The following is a 17,706-nucleotide window of genomic DNA, read 5'->3' as shown; positions in this document are numbered from 1 at the left end:
GGCCGGGACGGAGGCCGAGGGGAGGGGATTGCTCCGGCCGAGCGTGAGCGCCCGTCTTTCTGAAGCCCGAACTCCTCAAGAACCTTTGCGAGGCAGAGACGGGATCGTGGGAACCCCCGGCCTGGCCTGAGCTCCCTGGCCTCTGCTGTGCAGCTGAAAAAGGGGAAGTGGGCAGGCACATGGTTCAGAGAACAACCCCCTCCCAGGGCAGCCCCCCACCTCTCCCGGGGGCAAGCACGGTTCCTACCATGCTGGGGCAGTTTGCTGCTCCGTACAGGGAAGCCAGCCCATGGCCAGCAAAATCTCTGGACACCTTTCCAAAATACAAGCCCGCTTCAGTGAGGACACGGCCGCTCGGCATTCACCGAGCTTTCGGCCCGGCACGGGCACAAGGCCCGGCCAACACTAGCCCAACAGCTTTGAAGCAACGTGGGCCCCATGTGGCCCGAACACCTCCCGGATCCGTGGGTGATTTGGGGCGACGGTACAGGGGCAGAGCGGGTTCGGAGAGGGGGAAGCACTGCCAGCAAAGGGCGGGACAGCTCTGTGCCCCATGTCCATCGCCAGATGTTGATCCAGGGACTCTTACCTTTGCCGTTGTCCAAAGACAAGCGGCAGCCTGCGTTCCGTTCCGCGCCACTGCCTGGAATCGACCCGATGGCTAATGGTTTCACGGAACACAGCGACGTCGCCCGCGCCTGCCCAATAACGCTGCCTCGGTGAGTTTCGGCTGCGAGTTCCACGGGCAGCCCAGTTCCCCCGCCTCGCCTCTACCAATAGCTTCCGTAAGGACTAAATCCAGTTTAACTGGGCTCGGCTGCTGGCTTCTTGGGAGAACCTGGCCACATCACCCCCTCCCCGTGCCTCAGTTTCCCCATCTGTAAAACAGACCCGCTTTCCTTGGACACCTCTGCCTGAAAAGCCCTGCAGGAGAGCGAGGAACGGGCATTACTGGACACCAGGCCTGGTGCTACCCCTGAGGGGCGGGCAGTGGAACTCAAGGATGAGAGAGGACGTAGAAGCAATAGCATTTTAATAAACATAATTGATTCAAAGCCACAATATGAATAACAGGATTGGTCGCAGCATACATTGTATAAAATAGATCAAGTCTGAATGCTTTTTTACATTTTATTTTTAGTTCCCCTCCCCCCCTCAAACTGATGCAGGATTTCTGAAAATACATACACGGAACATCTTAGACAAAAAGGGACCATTCACTAGGCTGGCACGTGGGAGGGTGGCATTCACGCTGGGGGGGGACGGACAGATGGCTTGGTTTGTTTCCTTATTGTTCTCTCTCTCTACAAAGATAATCTTTGAATTTCACAGTCCCACGAGGGACTTTAAAAGCTTTGGGTTTCCCTTGAAGAACGGGATTTTTTTAAAAATTTCCTCCATAGAGACAAGTGCTTCGTTGTTCAGGACCCGCTGGGGCGTGCCAGGTTGTACGGTAGGGAGAGAAACCAGCTGGAGTTGGCATGGGCTCCTATCGTGCATGCTAGGCGCCCCGCCTCTCACCCGTAAGGGTGGGACCCAGGGGAGGAGGTCGCCCTTTTAAAAATTGTAATTGCACATCAAAACTCGGCTGATTTCACACCTGCTCTGGAGTTCACGCAGAGCTGTTCTGATACGCCGCCCAGCTGTGAGCAGGGCAGTTGTGCTTTCAACCCGCGGCGCAAAGAAGAATTAACTGCTTCGGGGGGCTGGGGAGAGAAAAAAAGTTGGAGTCTCTTCTAAAGATTAGTCCAGGACTTGCCATTCCCTGGCCATGGGCTGATATTTGGCTGCAGCATCCTGTGGGAATCCTCTAGCCTCTCAGACATCCCACATCTCATGGGCGTGCCTCTCCCCTACTTGCTGAAATTAAAAGGCATTCCAATTACGTTGCCCTGCAACCTGACCGCCACATAAGGCCCCTGCCTATTAGGAACAACAGCGTCCCCCCCATGCTGGGGTCAGCCCAGCAGGTTCCAGATTCAGTGCTCGGAAAGGGGAAAAATTCCGGGGAACCAAACGTACCGTTTATTTCAAAATCAAACCAAAACACAGCAGCTGTTACATACAATAAGCAAACAGATCAATCGAGGCGAGAGCCCTGCATAGCCCCGCGCCGGCGAGTGTCAGTGCTTTCCACGGAGGGTCACAGGATGCGGGGGGTGTGTGTGTGTGTCTGTGGCCAAGGAGGAAAGTTCTTAGTGGAAGTTTTCCCTGCAGCTCTTTGGCTGGATCTGCCCTTCCTCCCCCTGCCCCCAGCAACGCAGCCAGCCGCTCGGGGAGTCGGGAGTCTGTCAGAGACAGGAAAGCATTCTACACATCCGTGAGCCGTTCCGTTTATTGCAAGAGGTAGTGTGAACAGTGCAGTGAGTCTAAAATTAAAAAGCTTTTTTTTGTATTGCCAACCATCTCCGATACACAACCCCCTCCCCCCGCAGGCGTCAAATCCACACACGCGTGTAGCCACCTCCCTGCCACGCGCACGCAGAAACTCAGTAGCGAGCGGCCGGGTCCCCTCTGGCTAAGTCCTTGCTCTAAGCTGGTCCCCAACGCACCGGACCGAAGGGAACTGAAAACACGCGGGTGTGTCCGAGCCGCTGCACCGAGCTCCCCCCAATGGGGGCACCTGTTTAAAGTGCATGCGCTCAGGCGGGGGGCCAGGGAGGGAGCCCCTCCTGGTGCTGTCGATTTGTGGGAAGCCCTGTGCTAATTCCTGGGGGGGAGGTTAGAGGGGATCCGTAAGACCCCACCCCACCCAAGGAATAACCCCTCTTCTTAGAGCTCCCCAAAAGGATCTTCCTTCAGGCTGGCCCTCTGCACTGGCACCTCCACATCCAGAAATGGACACTGACAGCTGGTGTCTGCTCCAAAGCCAGGTCCCCCCCCCCCCCCCCCCCGGCCAAGCCCTATGGCCGCCAACAAGCCGGCTCAGTCCCTGGTCACTGGAACGGAGCCCAAACGGTGCTCAAAACCACAGGGCTTCTTGCAGCCTATGGCCTCCAGGCCTCCTTCTGCATCCAGGGGACACCCTCCCCCCCACCCCCGCAATGCTGCTGCACCAGGCGTCCTCAGCTCTCCCCGATCTCCTGCCCGGGGCTGAGACGCCTGCTCCTGCCGCTCGGCTTCGGAAGGTCTCGTCTGCCCAACTGGGTTACACCACAGCTGGGAACCCACCGGCGCCTCCTCACTCCCACGCAGCACTTATGGGTCAGGTAAAAGGCAAGTCAATTTCAGGCAGCGCTATCTCTGTCCCCCCGGGGGGAGGGGGTGGGTTGGTGCAGCCACCACTCCCCTTCTCTGTCAGTTTCCCCCCCCTGAAGCCCAGACCTCTGGGTCTGTCCATTGTGCAGGGGTGGGGGAGCTTTTGCTAGAACCCGTATCTTCAAACAGGCCGTAAGACCATCTTGCTGACTGACGTCAGGGCCACGACTGCAGAAGCAGACACAGAAAGTTGGGGGTTCGGGGAGTGAGAGAGCTTTCTCCCAGCTGCCCAAAGCCAGGCCAAGCCCGGATGTGTTAAAAGCACCATCCCCCAAGTCAGAAAACCAGAGCTCGCGCGGTCTGCACCTCTCGCGTTAAAGGCACGGAAGACGGCGATCGCTTCGTGGGACCGAGCCGGGTGCGACCCTCCAGGCCTGTGGCGAGCTGCCGAGGCCGCCGGTCGGCAAAATCCCTAACCCGCCCCCCCGCAGCGCGTGTGAATGGGACAGAACTGACTAGAAACTCACCGAGCGCGGTTCTGAACATCCACAGGCGCAAGGAACAAAGAAATGGCCCCAGTCCAACCCCCCCCCCCCGGCGCATTTGTGTTCTTCGGTGAGAGGCCGGGCACACACGTGACCTGTGTCAGCAGAGAGAAAGGACTGGGGAGAGCAGGGGTCCACCCCCCCCTCACTCCTGCGGCGACAGCCTGGCCACCTCATATGTCGGGCACCTGGCACCCCACAACCCATTCTAGGAAAGACGCGCACAAGGCGCCGATTACGGGACACCCCCCCACCTCAGCACCGTCCCACCCGAGCGCTGTCCGGAGAGCAACGTGCCACGCCCACGTGCAAAGGAGAGAGTTCTACCACGAAGACACAGGGCAGGCTAGCTTGGGACCGAAATTGTCGGCGTGCTGCAGCGAACGTCCCAGTTCTAGCTACAGTGCCAATGGGCAGGCAGGAAATCCTCCTTCCTTGCCACTCCAATTCCCAGCCATTTCAGCGCCTTCGGGAAGCCCCTGCTGCTGCTCCCCGCGCCGCGCAGACCGAAGAACCTGCGGGACGTCTATTGCTTTAGCGAGAGGGACTTTGGAGGGGACAGTCCTGCAGACTGCCCCCCGCGTTTGGCACGTCTGAGACAGAGAGAACATAAGGAAACCAAGCCCCTGCTGCCTTTCCTGTTTTAAGATGAACTCATTTAGCAGGAGTAATTATTGCAATCAAGCTTGGAGAATTCCTTACAAAAATCTAGTCCCTAACAGTTGCTAACAGGGCAGGGAAAAGGGTTATTTAACTAATACTGATGCTACAAAGCGTCTGGGGAGGTGGCAGGAAAATACACAAAGATTGTCAAGACGGAACAGGTTCAAAAGCAGAAGTTCTGGACGCATGTTGCAAGACAGCAACAAACCCAGCAGGAGATGGGGACCTGGCTCGTTTTTTCCCAAAGCAAATGAGCATCAACTTTTTAAAACTCTCCCCCCCCCCCCCCGGCAGGTGCAAAAGAAAGAAAAGGACAGGAAGAACTCTATGCTTATTTAGAGGGGTCTTGACAAATCTTACTGAGTCTAAGTAAGTAACTGGCAAGACCAGGCACGGGGCATGCTTCCAGCAGGGAGAATCCAGGGCCTTACATTACCCTTGTCAAACAGCAAAGTTGGAGCCTTGTAGACAAAACACACCCCTCAACTCTCTGACCTTCCCCCCAAAGAAGAAAGTGACACTTTTGCTTATCCTGTCACACAGCCAGGCCTGGTACATCTTGGAATAAAAAATGATGCCAGCCAGGTTGTTTCCCAGGCGTTTACAGGGCCTGTTTTGCAGAGCTTGCTAGAGGTCACTTGTAGCAGGGTATTTTAACAGCATAATCCTCTGACACACCCTCCCACCCCACCCCCATCTGCAGGTATATCAGGGAAACGGCATCCTAAACCACAATGCTGGAGGGGTCAGTGCAGACTACCCATCTAGTCAATTTCAAACCAAGAATGTCAAGTCCTTTCATGTCCCACAGCTACCCCTGAGCTCCCATGGCAGGTTCTGTGGTGTGGTCCCCACCTTTCTCTCTTTCAAAAATACTTTTCTCTCCTCTGCATAAATGGGAGAAACTGACCAGACTCAACCACCTGGAACCAGAGAGAGAGAGATCTATTTTTTTCTTCTAATCTGCGTTATAGGCAACATGGGTGAAATCGACTTACGCAGCAGCACAAGGACCTGGCATGGATTTTCCGCTGGGGGGGGGGGCTCTGTACGATACAAAAGTGGCTTCAAGACAGAAGCATGAGTTTTAAGTGGGTGCTGTCCCTCTAAGTGCAGGGCTCTGATGCTGTATGGACAACAGATATATTGGCAAGGAACCGGGCCCATTTCTTTGCTCCTTTTGAGAGGAATTTAGCGGCAGAGGTATTATTAGCTAGAGATGTTTCTCACAGAACAAGCAGCTCAGGAAGAAACCAGGAGATTCCTGCTACATATTGCTGGCTTTTGTTTCTGATTTTGAAACCCTTCCCCCTTAAAGAAGCAAGCAGGAGAAAGCTCTAAGGAGCTCTAAGGCCAAAAATAAAATAGAAACTTGACCGATCCGCAGGGACGAGACAAACCCTCCAATCCGGAACAGTTCAGGAAATCCAAAGTGCCTTAAGCGTGCGGGGCAAGAGGGTCGGGAGGGAGAAGGTGCTGATGCCACAGAGAGGGAAACTACGCTGACACAGGACAGACCACACAACACGCAAACACACCCTCCAGGGACAGAGGAGCCTTTCAAGTTTTTGGTTTTTCAGGGAGGATACAGATTTAAAAAAAAAAAAAAATCAAGACCCAAATGAAAAATATCGTCAGAGGAGGGGAGATAGAAGCTGGCACATCGCTGTTTTCAGTGCAATTTTAAGTCCGTATTTACAGGATACAGCTAGTCTAGTGAGTTACTGCAAAGAGCTGCTACAGACGCACACACTATGCTACAAGCTAAACACATCAGCAAGGGGAGCGACGGCTTTGTGTTCTAGTAGGAGCTGCCGGTGCTGCGCCGCGAAAGGTGGCGGACCCGCCAAGCGCTCAACGACGCGCTCTCTGCGAGTCACTGACAAAGTCGGACTTGATGCCCTGGCGTGGCGGGCCAAGCAGCGCGGCTCGAAAGCGCAGCCTGACGACAGGCCACGTCCAGCCCGGCAGCTCCCAAAAAGCAGCCCAAGGAAGGGACCGCTTCGGGCCGGGGGTTAGGGACCTTCTCAGCAACATTTGCCCATCACGGTTGCGCGCTGCTTTTTGGTTTCTTGCAGGGTTGAAATTCAGGCGCAATCATGTCGCAAAACTCGCTGGGGGAGCCGCGCGGCTAGCGACGCAGCCTGAAGCCCTGACGTTCAAGAGCCCACGGCCGGACCGGGGGGAGCCGAGGGGCAATGATGGGACAGCCAAAGGGGCAGGAGTGCAGTTGATCAGGATGCAAAATCTGTTCCATCTAAGTCATGTGTGTGCATGTGTGTGTGTGTGTGTGTGTGTGTGGGGGGGGGGGGGGTGCCACTATTCAAACCAACCTACCAGAAACTGCTTTACATCCAGGTGGGGCTTTTGGTTTCTTTGCCTGTTTTGTTTGTGGGAGGGTGGAAGAGAAAGAAAATCCAGGTAGGTTTCCACGCACCCCCAAACCCTTCCCCTGCAACCTAGGAAAGGGCTTCAAGGCCCCCTCTTTGCACCCCCCCCATTTATTTTAAATCTACAGTGAAAGATTGTTGGGACCCGAGCTGGGAGTTCTGGCCCCGCTGGAGAAAGACCAACGAACCGGCTCGTTCCCAGTCGCACGGCATGTGCTGGCAAACAGGTCTCTGGCTCCCTTGAGCTTCTGGGCTGCCAGACGGTAGCTTTCAGACCAGACAGGCACAAGCAGCGTAAAGTCGCCGGCCACCTTGTAACTCCAGAAAGAAACATGCGAGCAAGCCGAGGGCCTCCTAGGAGCATTGCACAGAGCGCTCGTCCGATTCAAATGCCTGCAGGCTTCTTCCTCACCCCATCAACGCCCCAAGGAAACTGACAGCTCCAAGCCACTTCCAACCCCTGCCCCTCCGCCCCCCTAAGGGACAGCTGGTTTAGTGATTACCTTCAAGTAGAACAACAAGAAAAAGTCTCTTTGAAAGCTGGCCGGACTTCAGAACCGAAGTCCGGTTCCATTCGAATGCCCAGCAGAACCGCAACGCTCGCACAGGAACAGGGGGCAGTTTCAAGGGACTCAGGCCCTCAATTCCTTCCCCCGAATGTTGGCTAAGGCGCACAGGGTCACCCCCGAGGGATTCTCAAACTGAAGGACTGGCCTTTTTTTTTTTTGGTCATCTTCCCCCGTGCCTCCCCTGCGGCGTGTATTGCTTTTATGAGACACCTCTCTCCCGGACAAGCCGGATGTCGCAGTAGTGCAAATTCAGACACAGGATACAAAAGGCAAAGCTGCCGAAAGGTCTACAGTGGTTTGGGGGCACGTGGCTGACTCCTTTCTTCACTGCTGTTGGTTGTGCCTCTGGGGAGAAGGGGTGGCGTTTTCTCCAGCATTTTCTCCAGTGCATTCCCCCAGTGACAGAGACGAAAAGCTAGCGCTGTAGCTAGAGACTCCGTCTAACAAAGGAGCCAGATCTGGCGGGGCTGATCATAAGAAATCGAGAACTCACTGGATCCACCAGGAGAAAGAAGCTGGTTTCCCCTCTAACATTTATGGATGGGAAGAAAATGGCCAAACTTCCACACTAGTTGCTTTTGGTCACCTACAGCAGGCCAGACCCCATATCCCAGGGTGCCCTGCTTTATTTGTCTGGCCAGCTGGCAGGAGCAGGAGTCTTGGCCTCTGCCACCCTCTGAGTTTGATTTAGCAGGACTGAACTAGACCTGCTAAATCAAACTCTGGAAGATCGATTGCAGCAGCATGGAACTTCTGCTGAGTGAAAACATGGCCCAAGAAACCTCTTTCCATCCCATTGTAAGCAGCTTCACTCTCTCTGTGGCCTTTCCGCCCCCCCCCCCCCCCAGAGATTTCACGCTGGAGCTAGAATGGTCACGGAGCACCTCACAAGAAGAACACAGGGCACGAGAGGACAAGACATGCTGCAGCCTCCCCTTTACAGTGTCCGGATGCGTACCGGGCCTCTGCTGACTATTGCTAACCCATCCTAACCAGGCAGCCTGTCGACAGAGCAGCACAGTTTGGTCCTGACCAAGTGCGTTACAAATGCACAGCTCAGGTGAAATTGCATCCCGACTCTTAAAACCACGGCAGCAGCTGCCATGCGCCGAGGTTCAGCTCCCGCAGCGGGCTGCGTGCGTTTGCGTGATTAGTTTCAAGCTGATGAATGCTAGGTAAGATTGGATTTAGTAAGGCTATTTTCCTTCCCCTCCTCCTCCTCCTTTGCATTGGAAGTCACCTGGAAGAGACGCCCCCGCACGCGCTGGAAACCCGACACACAGAAGAGGAAGAGTTGTTTATACCTGACTGGCGATGAGGTCTGTCCTATCTTATTCAAAGAAATGTTTTATGTGCATAATATACAGAGGTGCAGCATTTACACATAGGATATTGTAAAGACACTGAGAGCTTGCTACAGATTCCTTAAAAGTCCTTAAAGGTGTCTCCCTCCCTCCCCCCCCTTTCGGATTCTAATTGGTTTGTTTCACATGGCAACTTTAAGGACTTTAACTTTGACTAAATATTCATGATCCAAATGGAGCCAACGCTCGAAATTTCTCCCCCTCTTGCTTCTGCTGAAAAGTTTCTCACATTACTCCCCCCCTCTCGGTCCCCAAAGGTGTCCAGTTTTCCCGCTCTGCTGGCGGTTTGCGATGTTTAACCCTCGCCTGCCCAGTGCTGCTGAAACCAGATGAGCTCAGCCAAGTGAAGAGGCTGCCACGGCTTTTTGCGGCTGCAAAAAACCGAAACCGAATGGTCCATTTTTTCCCAACAGCAATCTCAACGGAGGGTTGGGCGGGTTTCGACTTTGGTTTCTTATCGAAGGCAAAGGTGAGAGCAGGGCTTTATCGTGAGAATGGAACAGAAAAGACCGTTGGGGGGGGGTGGGTCACAAGTGTGTGTGTGGGGGGGGGCGGGTGGAATCACACACATCCCACCCCGCCTCTTTCTGGTCCCTGTAACAAGGAGCCTTTCGTTCAGGAGGAAACCCTCCACCGTACTAGGGCTGAAGTGCAAGAAGAAATCTGGGGATAGAAATTGATTTTTTAAGGGGTGGGACAAGAGATTGGGGTGATCTAAACACTGTTCCCCACCCCCGCTGCTCCCACCTAACCATAAAAAAAACAAACCACCTGTTCCTTTTTTTAACCAAATACTTGTAACGCACAGGATCAACGACCAAGAGCCGCTGGACACACAGAAGTTACTTAAGCGCTTGGAACACCCTGGACAAGAAAACGTCGGGCTACTCTGAGACTCTCCATGGCTGGGATGTGGATTTCATCCCCGCCTTAGATCCGGGACCGAGCGCCCCCTCGCCCTTCTTGTGGGACAAGGGGAAAAAGAATCAAACTGGTACCGAAAAAAAACAAAACAAAGAGAGAAGCCTCTAATTTGTGATTCAGGAATCCCCTCCCCACCCCAAAAGAGACGACGGTGTCGTCGTCATCATTAGGTTATTTTCGAATTCATGGAAGTGCCCATCGGGAATCAAGCCAATTCCTGGCTTCCCAGGCCTGCTCTCTTTAAGGACGTTACATTCAGTGTTTGTCAGCAGTTTATATGGCTCAGCTGAGCTGCCGGTCTAGCAGCGTGTCTAACAATGGCAGTGCAAATACATCTTTTGAGTTGAAATGCATTTGTGCTGTTTTTTTTTTTTTTTTTAAAAACACAACTTCCCTTTGTTCATTCATTCCCTAGAAACGGAAACTTTCAAACTTAAAATATAAACCCCACGACACTCCTCTCTCGCCCCCTCCCCCCTCCCGGCTGCTCTCGATCCTGTGGGTCACTAAAGAGAAACCAGACGCTCCGGTTTTAACAAAAGTGCTTGAAGCAAGTGCTGTGAAGCGAGGGCGTGGAGAGAAACTTCCTTGGAGGGTGGGGGGCAATGCCAGCCCCGGTGAGTTCGAAAGTGGTCTCGGGGGGCACTGAAGGGGTTTACTCTACACCAAATCTATGCACGGAGCCTAAGACAGCGATAAGCGGGCATGGTCTGACTTTGGCATAAAGGTCTGTGGAGAGGAAGTCTTAGATAAACTCCTCCCCCGCCACCACACACAAAACACTTAACGTTCTTACGCCGATGCAAATGAGGTGTCTTGGGGGGGGGGACCCCGAGCGGAAGTTTCCCTCCGACCCTCTTTACAATGCACTAGGGAAACCATCACAAATCTCGTTTAGCAAAATAATGCATTATTACCAAACACTTTGATTATTACTTAAATTGTCAAGCTGTGCTGTCAAATGTATACATTACAGCGTTAAAGGAGAACAAGACTGGCGCCTGCGGAAAAAAACACCATTTCCCAAAATTTTCCCCCCCACCCCTCCCTCAATGCCCCTCCTACGGATGCACTGCTGGAATTTTTGTCCACTCCATTATTATTAGGTTTAAAAAAAAAAAAAAAAGACAAGGGAAGGGGTAAAAATAACCCCCCAAAAACTTACTAAGAGCAAATAAAATGAACTTAAACACAAGTACGATGCGTCCGAGCGAAGAAATGCTGAAGCCCTTAGAGAGATCACATTGATTGTCTTGTCAGAGTTTAATCATTACCATGTCAAGTGAAGAGGTAACGCATTACAGCACGAAAACAAGGCAAACCAAAGGCTGGTTTTTTTTTTCTTTAAAAAAATAAAAGCTTAAAACCACTATAATACTTGAAAAAAAAAAAAAAAAAAGCACACTTCAAATACTATGCTAAGATATTCCCTTGCCCTGAAGAGGGGAAAAAGGCTGCCCTTATTTGAAATGATTTCAAAATCCTTCCCCTGGGATATTTCATTAAAATGAAAGCAACACGGCATTAAAGTGAGTTCAGCGCCGGCCCTGTGAAGTTCGTGCACACAAGATGAAATCTTAGCCTTGGAGTCAATGGGCATTTTGCCATTTGCTTCCACAGTGCGAGCATTTCACTCCAAAGTACCGAGCTGCTAAAGGAGTTCTGCCACAACCCTGGAATCCTCCCCTCCCACCCAACGTGTCAGGGCTCTGGGATGGACCCCAGCAATTCTGTCTTTGTTCCTTCTACCCGCCCCCACCCCGGGGAAGGACAAAGAGAAGGGAAGCCAGAGCTTCCCAACCTGCACAGCTTTCTCAGTGTATTGCTCTTGTACGCTTCTGAACAATCAGACTTGCTGTAGCACTGCAGGGGAAAAGACATTTGCCCTTGGGAAAGAAAAGACAAACGGTGACTTTGGACCCATATTCCTGCCCCCTCCTCCGGAAGGGGCTTATTTGGAAGGCTGAGAAATAGGCGAAGCCTGAAGTCAGTATGTCAAACATGAAAAGAGAAAGCATTGCAAGAGGCAAGTACCTGAACTCGACAATAATGTAAACAAGTCTTTTTTTTTTTTCCAGTTCTCCCTCTGCAGAATACTGAAAAGGATCTTTCAAGAGGATCTTTCATTCAAGTTTTGTGTGGTCTGAGTCCGAACTGAGGTATTCGGTGTAGAAAGGTAACACTTGCTATCAAGGTAGAGAGCATTAGTGCGGAGGATGGAGGTTAGGAGAGACTCGATCTTGCCGCAATGTACCTAAGAAGTGAGCCTTTCGTAACATGGTGGTGGAGGAGGACTGGTTCAAACAGGCCACAGTGCTGATGGCCAAGAGCATCTTATATAGTGGCCTACAGCCCATGTTGTTTGAGCCTCACAGAATGGGCCAGTATCCAGCGGGCGAGGAGAAACCACCACTCTGCGCTTGTGCTCTGGGTGGCTAGGCTATCCGGGACCCCAGCGCCGTAGGTTTTATTGAAGCGCATTGAGGGAAACGGGAAGGAAGAAAAGGTCTGAAGCCAGCCCAGCTGGGGATGTTAGGCCCCCCTCTGAAGCCGAGACCTGGCTACTTCGCTTCCCACAGAGGAGCCCCTAGAGTGCAAAGCACCCAAGTTCCGTGGCTGTGCACGTCTCAAGGGTGGTGCTGAGCGGGGGGGTCACATGGCAATGTTATGCTGTGAGGCTAAAGACAGTGACGCGCAACAGGAAAAAGAAACCGCCAGGCCATCTATATCTTTGCTACTCTCCAGGTGAAACCCTCCCGGGAAAGGAAGAGAAGTGCCGACCACCCAAAGGCCAGGACTGCGGCTTCACATTTGGTTCTAAGAGTTTTAACTTTGGTAAAAGAGCGCATCAGCAGCTCTTTGCTGTTCCAGACTTGAATAGCTCCTCTGTGTCAGCACGCCCACATCCTCATCTCTCTACTCTGGCCGTGTCTGCAGGATACGGCAATTCCTCGCGATGCCCCCGCCGCAAAGCACCGTAAACATCTGGCCAACACACAAATCCAGAATCATCTTCATTTCCGAAGATACACTTTTGATCTGCAACTCGAGGCGGGCCAGCCAAACCGTACGGCTCACCTCTTTCCTGTAACAGTCCTATTGACCAAGAGGAGAAAGTAACTGACTAGCACCGATAGCTTGCTGAATGAAAAGGACAGAGATCTTTTCGTGGACGTCTCCTCTGACCCAACCCAATTCTTGGTTCTCGAGCAATTTCATTCAGCACCTGCACCCATGTCACCTGACTATGGTTTGAGAACCAGCCTGTTCCCCCATCCCCAAGGCTGCAAAAGGAAAAAGAATCAAGTGGAAAAGATCGGACGTTGAAAGGTTTTTGCCCCGTCGACCCGCTTTGATCGCTACATCCCAGTCTTTGGCTTTGAATGGACTTGCGATATGGTGAAAGTTCTTGGTTTTTTTTTTTCCTTTTGTTTTTGCACATGATACTGTTACAGTAATTTGAGAAAAAGTAGTGCACATTCTTGAATGTTTAAACATGCATTATAAATATGACTTTTAAAATAAAAAATAAACACCACTAAAACGAAAAAGCCACGCATCCCACCCACCCACACACACGCACACGCTAACAAAACCTGCCAAGATGCCACGTGAGAAAAATAAATACAGGCTTAGGTTTGTGAATAAGGACTTTGAAGTGCATTATTTTTCCTTAATTAAAAGGTTAAAACTTTCAGAAAATTATTTTTTGTTGTGTTTTTTTTAAGGTAAAAACTCATTTCGTTATAAATAATTTTTTAAAAAGCAACACTGACTGACGCTCACAGAGGAATGACCACGCCGACACGGAGAGGAACAAAAGAAAACAAGGAATCGCCTCTCAGGAGCCAACATTTTTCCAAACGAAAAAAAATCCCTAAAGTGCCTGGTGTGAGGAGGGACTATTCCAGCAGTGCACGCGTGGGCCCCGAGCTGACCGCAATGGCGGGACAGTAGCACCCGTTTTTGCATATGAAGGAGTGAGAGCTGCCAACGGTTATCTCAATACCCTGGGTACAGTAGTCGGGGGATTCAAGTGTTCTGGCGGGAATCCAAGGAGCAGAAAAACAAAGCAATTCAGATGAAGGGGGTGTTACAATGGCACTTGCCCGGGTGCTAATGACCACCGCTCGGCGGTCGCTCGTTTGTCTAATTCCCCACTCCCCCAAAATATCTCCCCCCAGAGTTCAAGTTTCCGCTTTCCGGCCAGCCTGTGCAAAGGTGGAACGAACACGGTTCTGCAAAGCCAGGGGCATGGAGGGGAAAGGAAAGCAGAAGGTTACGCAGGCAAGGTCCAAGGGGAGGTGGAGTCGAGCCAACTCCTGGGCCGGGAGGGACCGAACGTTCCTCCCATCTAACGGCTGCCGCGTGAAAGGAATCTGCGGTCCGACCCAGACTGGCGGAGAAGCCCCCCTACCAGTGAGTGGCCTGGGAAAGTTGATAGCTCCTGGGAGCCCAGCTGTTCCCAAGAGACAACGCCCAGTGACGGCCCTGATCTCATGAGTGTGGCGGCAGGAGGAGAGCACACTAGGAGAACCCAGTCCCCCCCCCCCCCCCCCCCCCCGTCCTTCAAAGGAGCTTTCCAGAGGGGAGACGTTAGCGCTAAAAGCAGAAAGTTAGAAATCGGAAAAGTCCCTTTTTGAGAAAACCTGAACCACTCCCTGGGACCCGTTGTGCTACCACAAGGGCGCCGCATCCCCCCGGCGGCTGCTCCAGGTGGGGCTGGGCCTACACGCCGCCTGGGGAGGGGAAAAGCTCTCGGCCAGCTGCTCGTTAAGTCAATTAGCTGCTGGCCACCAAGCGAGGGAGAGAAAGCTCTCATTTCGGTTGCCAAGCCCTGGCTGGAAGGCCTGTCCAGTCTTGTTCTCCTTTAAAGTGCCCTATATTTATAGACTTTCTAAATAAATAGAAGAAGCTATTAGATACCCATCGTTTAAGCTACTCCGAGTAACAGCCGTCTAAGCCGATCGCATTGTGCCGGTCCTTGGTGTAGGGGCATGTGCTGCCGTTGGGCAGGGTCCCGCAGGCTGCTGTTTTGGCCGCAATGCTGCAGTTCTTGAGGAGGTTGAAGCTGAAAGGGCTGATGGTGTCTTTAGGTGGAAAAGGCTTCATGGTGGAGAGGATAAGTGCCAGGCAGTCTGCCACGTCCTTGTTGGGGGCGCAAGCCAAGGCGGGGGTGTGACCTGCAACAGAGGCACCGGGCAGGGCTGGTGAAGCCGGCTGCAGGCATCCCCAGGGCCCTGGGACACTGTGGTGGGGAGAGGCGCACTGCTCCCCCCACCTCCGCTGCAGTGGGGCTGGAAGGCTGGGCCAAGGATTCGGGCATTAGCCTGGGACTCAGGGCCCAGGCTCCCCGGGAACACCCAGCGCCCTGCCGCATTCAGATCCAGGCATTCCAAACCCTGGGTGCACCGCTCCCATGGCGACGGGGCCCAGGACATGCAGGTAAGTGGAGACCATCTGGTGCTGGAGCATGGCAGGCAGCACCGACTTCCTCTCCCCGGCCCTGACCACGCACCCGGGACCCATGCAGGGCTCTGGATTAGGGTTGTTAGATATCGTGCAACTGAGTAGTTGTGTAACCGCCTGAAATTTTACCTGGTACGTGACTTTGGATGGTCTCCAGGGGTGGGACCAGCAGCCAGTGCGCGCCGGCCCCACTCCCAGACCCCCTGCCCCTCCCGCGCTGCTGCCTCTGTATCAGAGGTGGGAGCCGGGCTGCCAGGGGAGCCAGTTTAAAAACCAGCTCCCCTCGCGGCTACCTGTCGCCCCGTGCTGCTACCTCTGATACAGCAACTGTGCCGCTGTGCTCCCCATGGACAGAGGCTGCCCTGCGGCAGCAGCCCCTGTCCAGGGAGAGCTTGAACCCCCCCAGACAGGGGCTGCTGCCGGACCAGCCTTTTCAGTTGGCTCCCCCAGCACTGGCTCCTTCCTGCCCCTGTAGGAAGCAGCAAAGGGCGGGGCAGGTGGGTCCGCAGAGTCGCCATGCGAGCGGAGCCTGCTAGAAAGCCAGCTCCCTGCATGTAGCAGCTCCAGCCTGCCCCCTCATCCTCCGTGCTGCTGCCTCAGAGGCAGAAGTGCAGGGAAAGGGGGTAGGTGGATCTGGTGCTTGGGGGGATCTGGTGCTAGCCGGCTCCCCCCACTTGCTGCCTCTAACACAGCAGCAGCAAAGGGGTGTGTGTGGGATATGCGTGTAGTCGAGAAGATTACCCTAGTTGACATCCCTCGTCCGAATGGATCAGCTGGTTTAGAAAAAAGATGGACAAGAGGCCCCCGACTTGCGACGCGATCTGTTCCTGGGGAAGCGTCGCAAGCCGGGGGCGTCGTAAGTCGAGCTCTCGTTTACGATAAGCGCCATGCACCATCGTAAATGCGGGCCGAGGACGTAAGTGGGGGGTTTCTGGCCCCTTCTGCACTTACAGAAATGGTTGTAAGCGTGGGGGGGTTGGAACTCAGGGGCCTCCTGCATTTGCCCACTGCATTGCATCCCCTCTCCCACGGCAGCAGTCTTTGGTCCCGCTGCAAAGCCCGTCGTGTTTTCCTGGACGGCTGCAGCAGGGTTAGTCCTCTGGTCTCGGAGAAAGGCAACTGGCTCAACGGGTTTTTTATCGTGTGGTAACCGTGCCCGGAACCTTGGATTCGATTATTTCGACCAGGGCGATTGGCGTTCCCCGAACAGAGGAGCCGGGGCTGGTGCGCAGCCTTCTTGGAAGCCTGGCACCACGGGACTCACATGTTACTGCTTTGTGGCTCACGCCGGTCTCGGGGCTTTTGGCAGTTTCTAAACCCAGGCCAGAATTTCAGTGGGGGAAGAACAGAAAGGAACAGGGCCCGATTTGGTAGTGGGAAGGGTGCACCATGGATCTCTTCAGGGCCAGACTTATCCTAGCAGAGCGCAAACTTAGCAGAGAGAACAGCCACTGATCCCCAATACCCAGATTCCACAGAACACACAAAGGAGGAAATTGCTTCGTTAGCGCTCTCCCACCTCTGAGTGCTCATGCACACCCCCGCTGGCCAGGTGACCCAGAGAGGGACATGTGGGACGAAAGAGACTGGTCCAGCTAGTCAACTAGTCATTCCCTTCCCCTTGCTGCCTCTATTAGAAAGAGGAAACGGGGGCGGGGGAGAGGGAAAGGGGTGCTTCAAAGCAGCAGCACTGCATGGAGCCTGGGCCCAGACCCTGGGCTCCACCCAGCACTGCTGCTTTGAAACGCCACATGCAGCTTAGCTGGGAGTCCCCAGCTGGCCCCAGGCTGCACGTGGTGTTTCAACGCAGCAGCGCCGCCTGGAGCCCGGGATCAGCTGGAGACGCCCCTGCTGACCCCAGGCTCCACGCAGCACTGCCGCTTTGAAACGCTGCAGGGAGCACGGGGCCAGCTTGAGTCCCACACTGGCCCCGTGGCCCCCACTGTGCTTTCACCTTTGAAGTGTAGCAACAGTGGGGTTGTTGCTACACTTCAAAGGCAGAGGCGCCCTTACCGACTAATCGAATAGTTGATGCAAATTGCATCGACTATTCGATTAGCCAATTCATGGACATTTTACATCCTTTGCAGACACGAGGGCTGCTCCTCATCGCCGATAGCGAACTAAGCACAATATGTAAGGGGAGAGGAAATAAAGTGCAGGTCCAGGTGCCTGTCTGAGAACCTCAACCGGCCACCTGGCCCAGAGGGAGGCCACGGGGAGGCGATGTTGCAGCTGGCCCCACCCATCCGCAAGAGACCCCCGCTGTGAGGGCATACGCACCTTCTTCATCCATGGCAAGCACAGTGGCACCTCTGCTGAGCAAGGCCTGGACAACGGAGGCCAGTCCGTTCCGAGCTGCAATGTGGAGCGGCCTGCGGGCAGCAGGAAAGGGGATGTGTTACTGAACCCCGCCCAGAGCAGCGTCCCCGACACTCTTCCAACGCACTGAGCCTGCACGCAGCTGCCTTGGCAGTGGCACCCCGCTTCCCCTCCACCGGGTGCGCCCCGGGAGAGCCAGGGAGGAGGCTGAACTCATGCTGGACTGGAGCCACGCACAGGCTGCTGCGACGGACGCTAGGAC

The 17,706-nt window shown here is 53.9% G+C and overlaps 1 protein-coding gene across 2 annotated transcripts in view; it reads right to left on the bottom strand.

The window, feature by feature from the left end:
- Positions 1–1,016: 1,016 nt before the first annotated feature.
- ANKRD52 (ankyrin repeat domain 52) overlaps positions 1,017–17,706 on the bottom strand; it is a 59,580-nt gene continuing 42,890 nt past the window's right edge. For both annotated transcript variants that reach the window (XM_075901891.1, XM_075901892.1), the window contains exons 27-28: positions 17,406–17,497; positions 1,017–14,836 (exon numbers count right to left, since the gene is read on the bottom strand). In XM_075901891.1, the coding sequence (XP_075758006.1) occupies positions 14,592–14,836; positions 17,406–17,497 (337 nt within the window). In that variant the 3' untranslated portion in view covers positions 1,017–14,591. The remainder of the gene's footprint in view (positions 14,837–17,405; positions 17,498–17,706) is intronic.

Source organism: Pelodiscus sinensis, chromosome 19 (genome assembly GCF_049634645.1).
Source record: "Pelodiscus sinensis isolate JC-2024 chromosome 19, ASM4963464v1, whole genome shotgun sequence".
Classification (NCBI taxonomy): domain Eukaryota; kingdom Metazoa; phylum Chordata; order Testudines; family Trionychidae; genus Pelodiscus; species Pelodiscus sinensis.
This window is presented reverse-complemented; position numbering and strand designations above follow the sequence as displayed.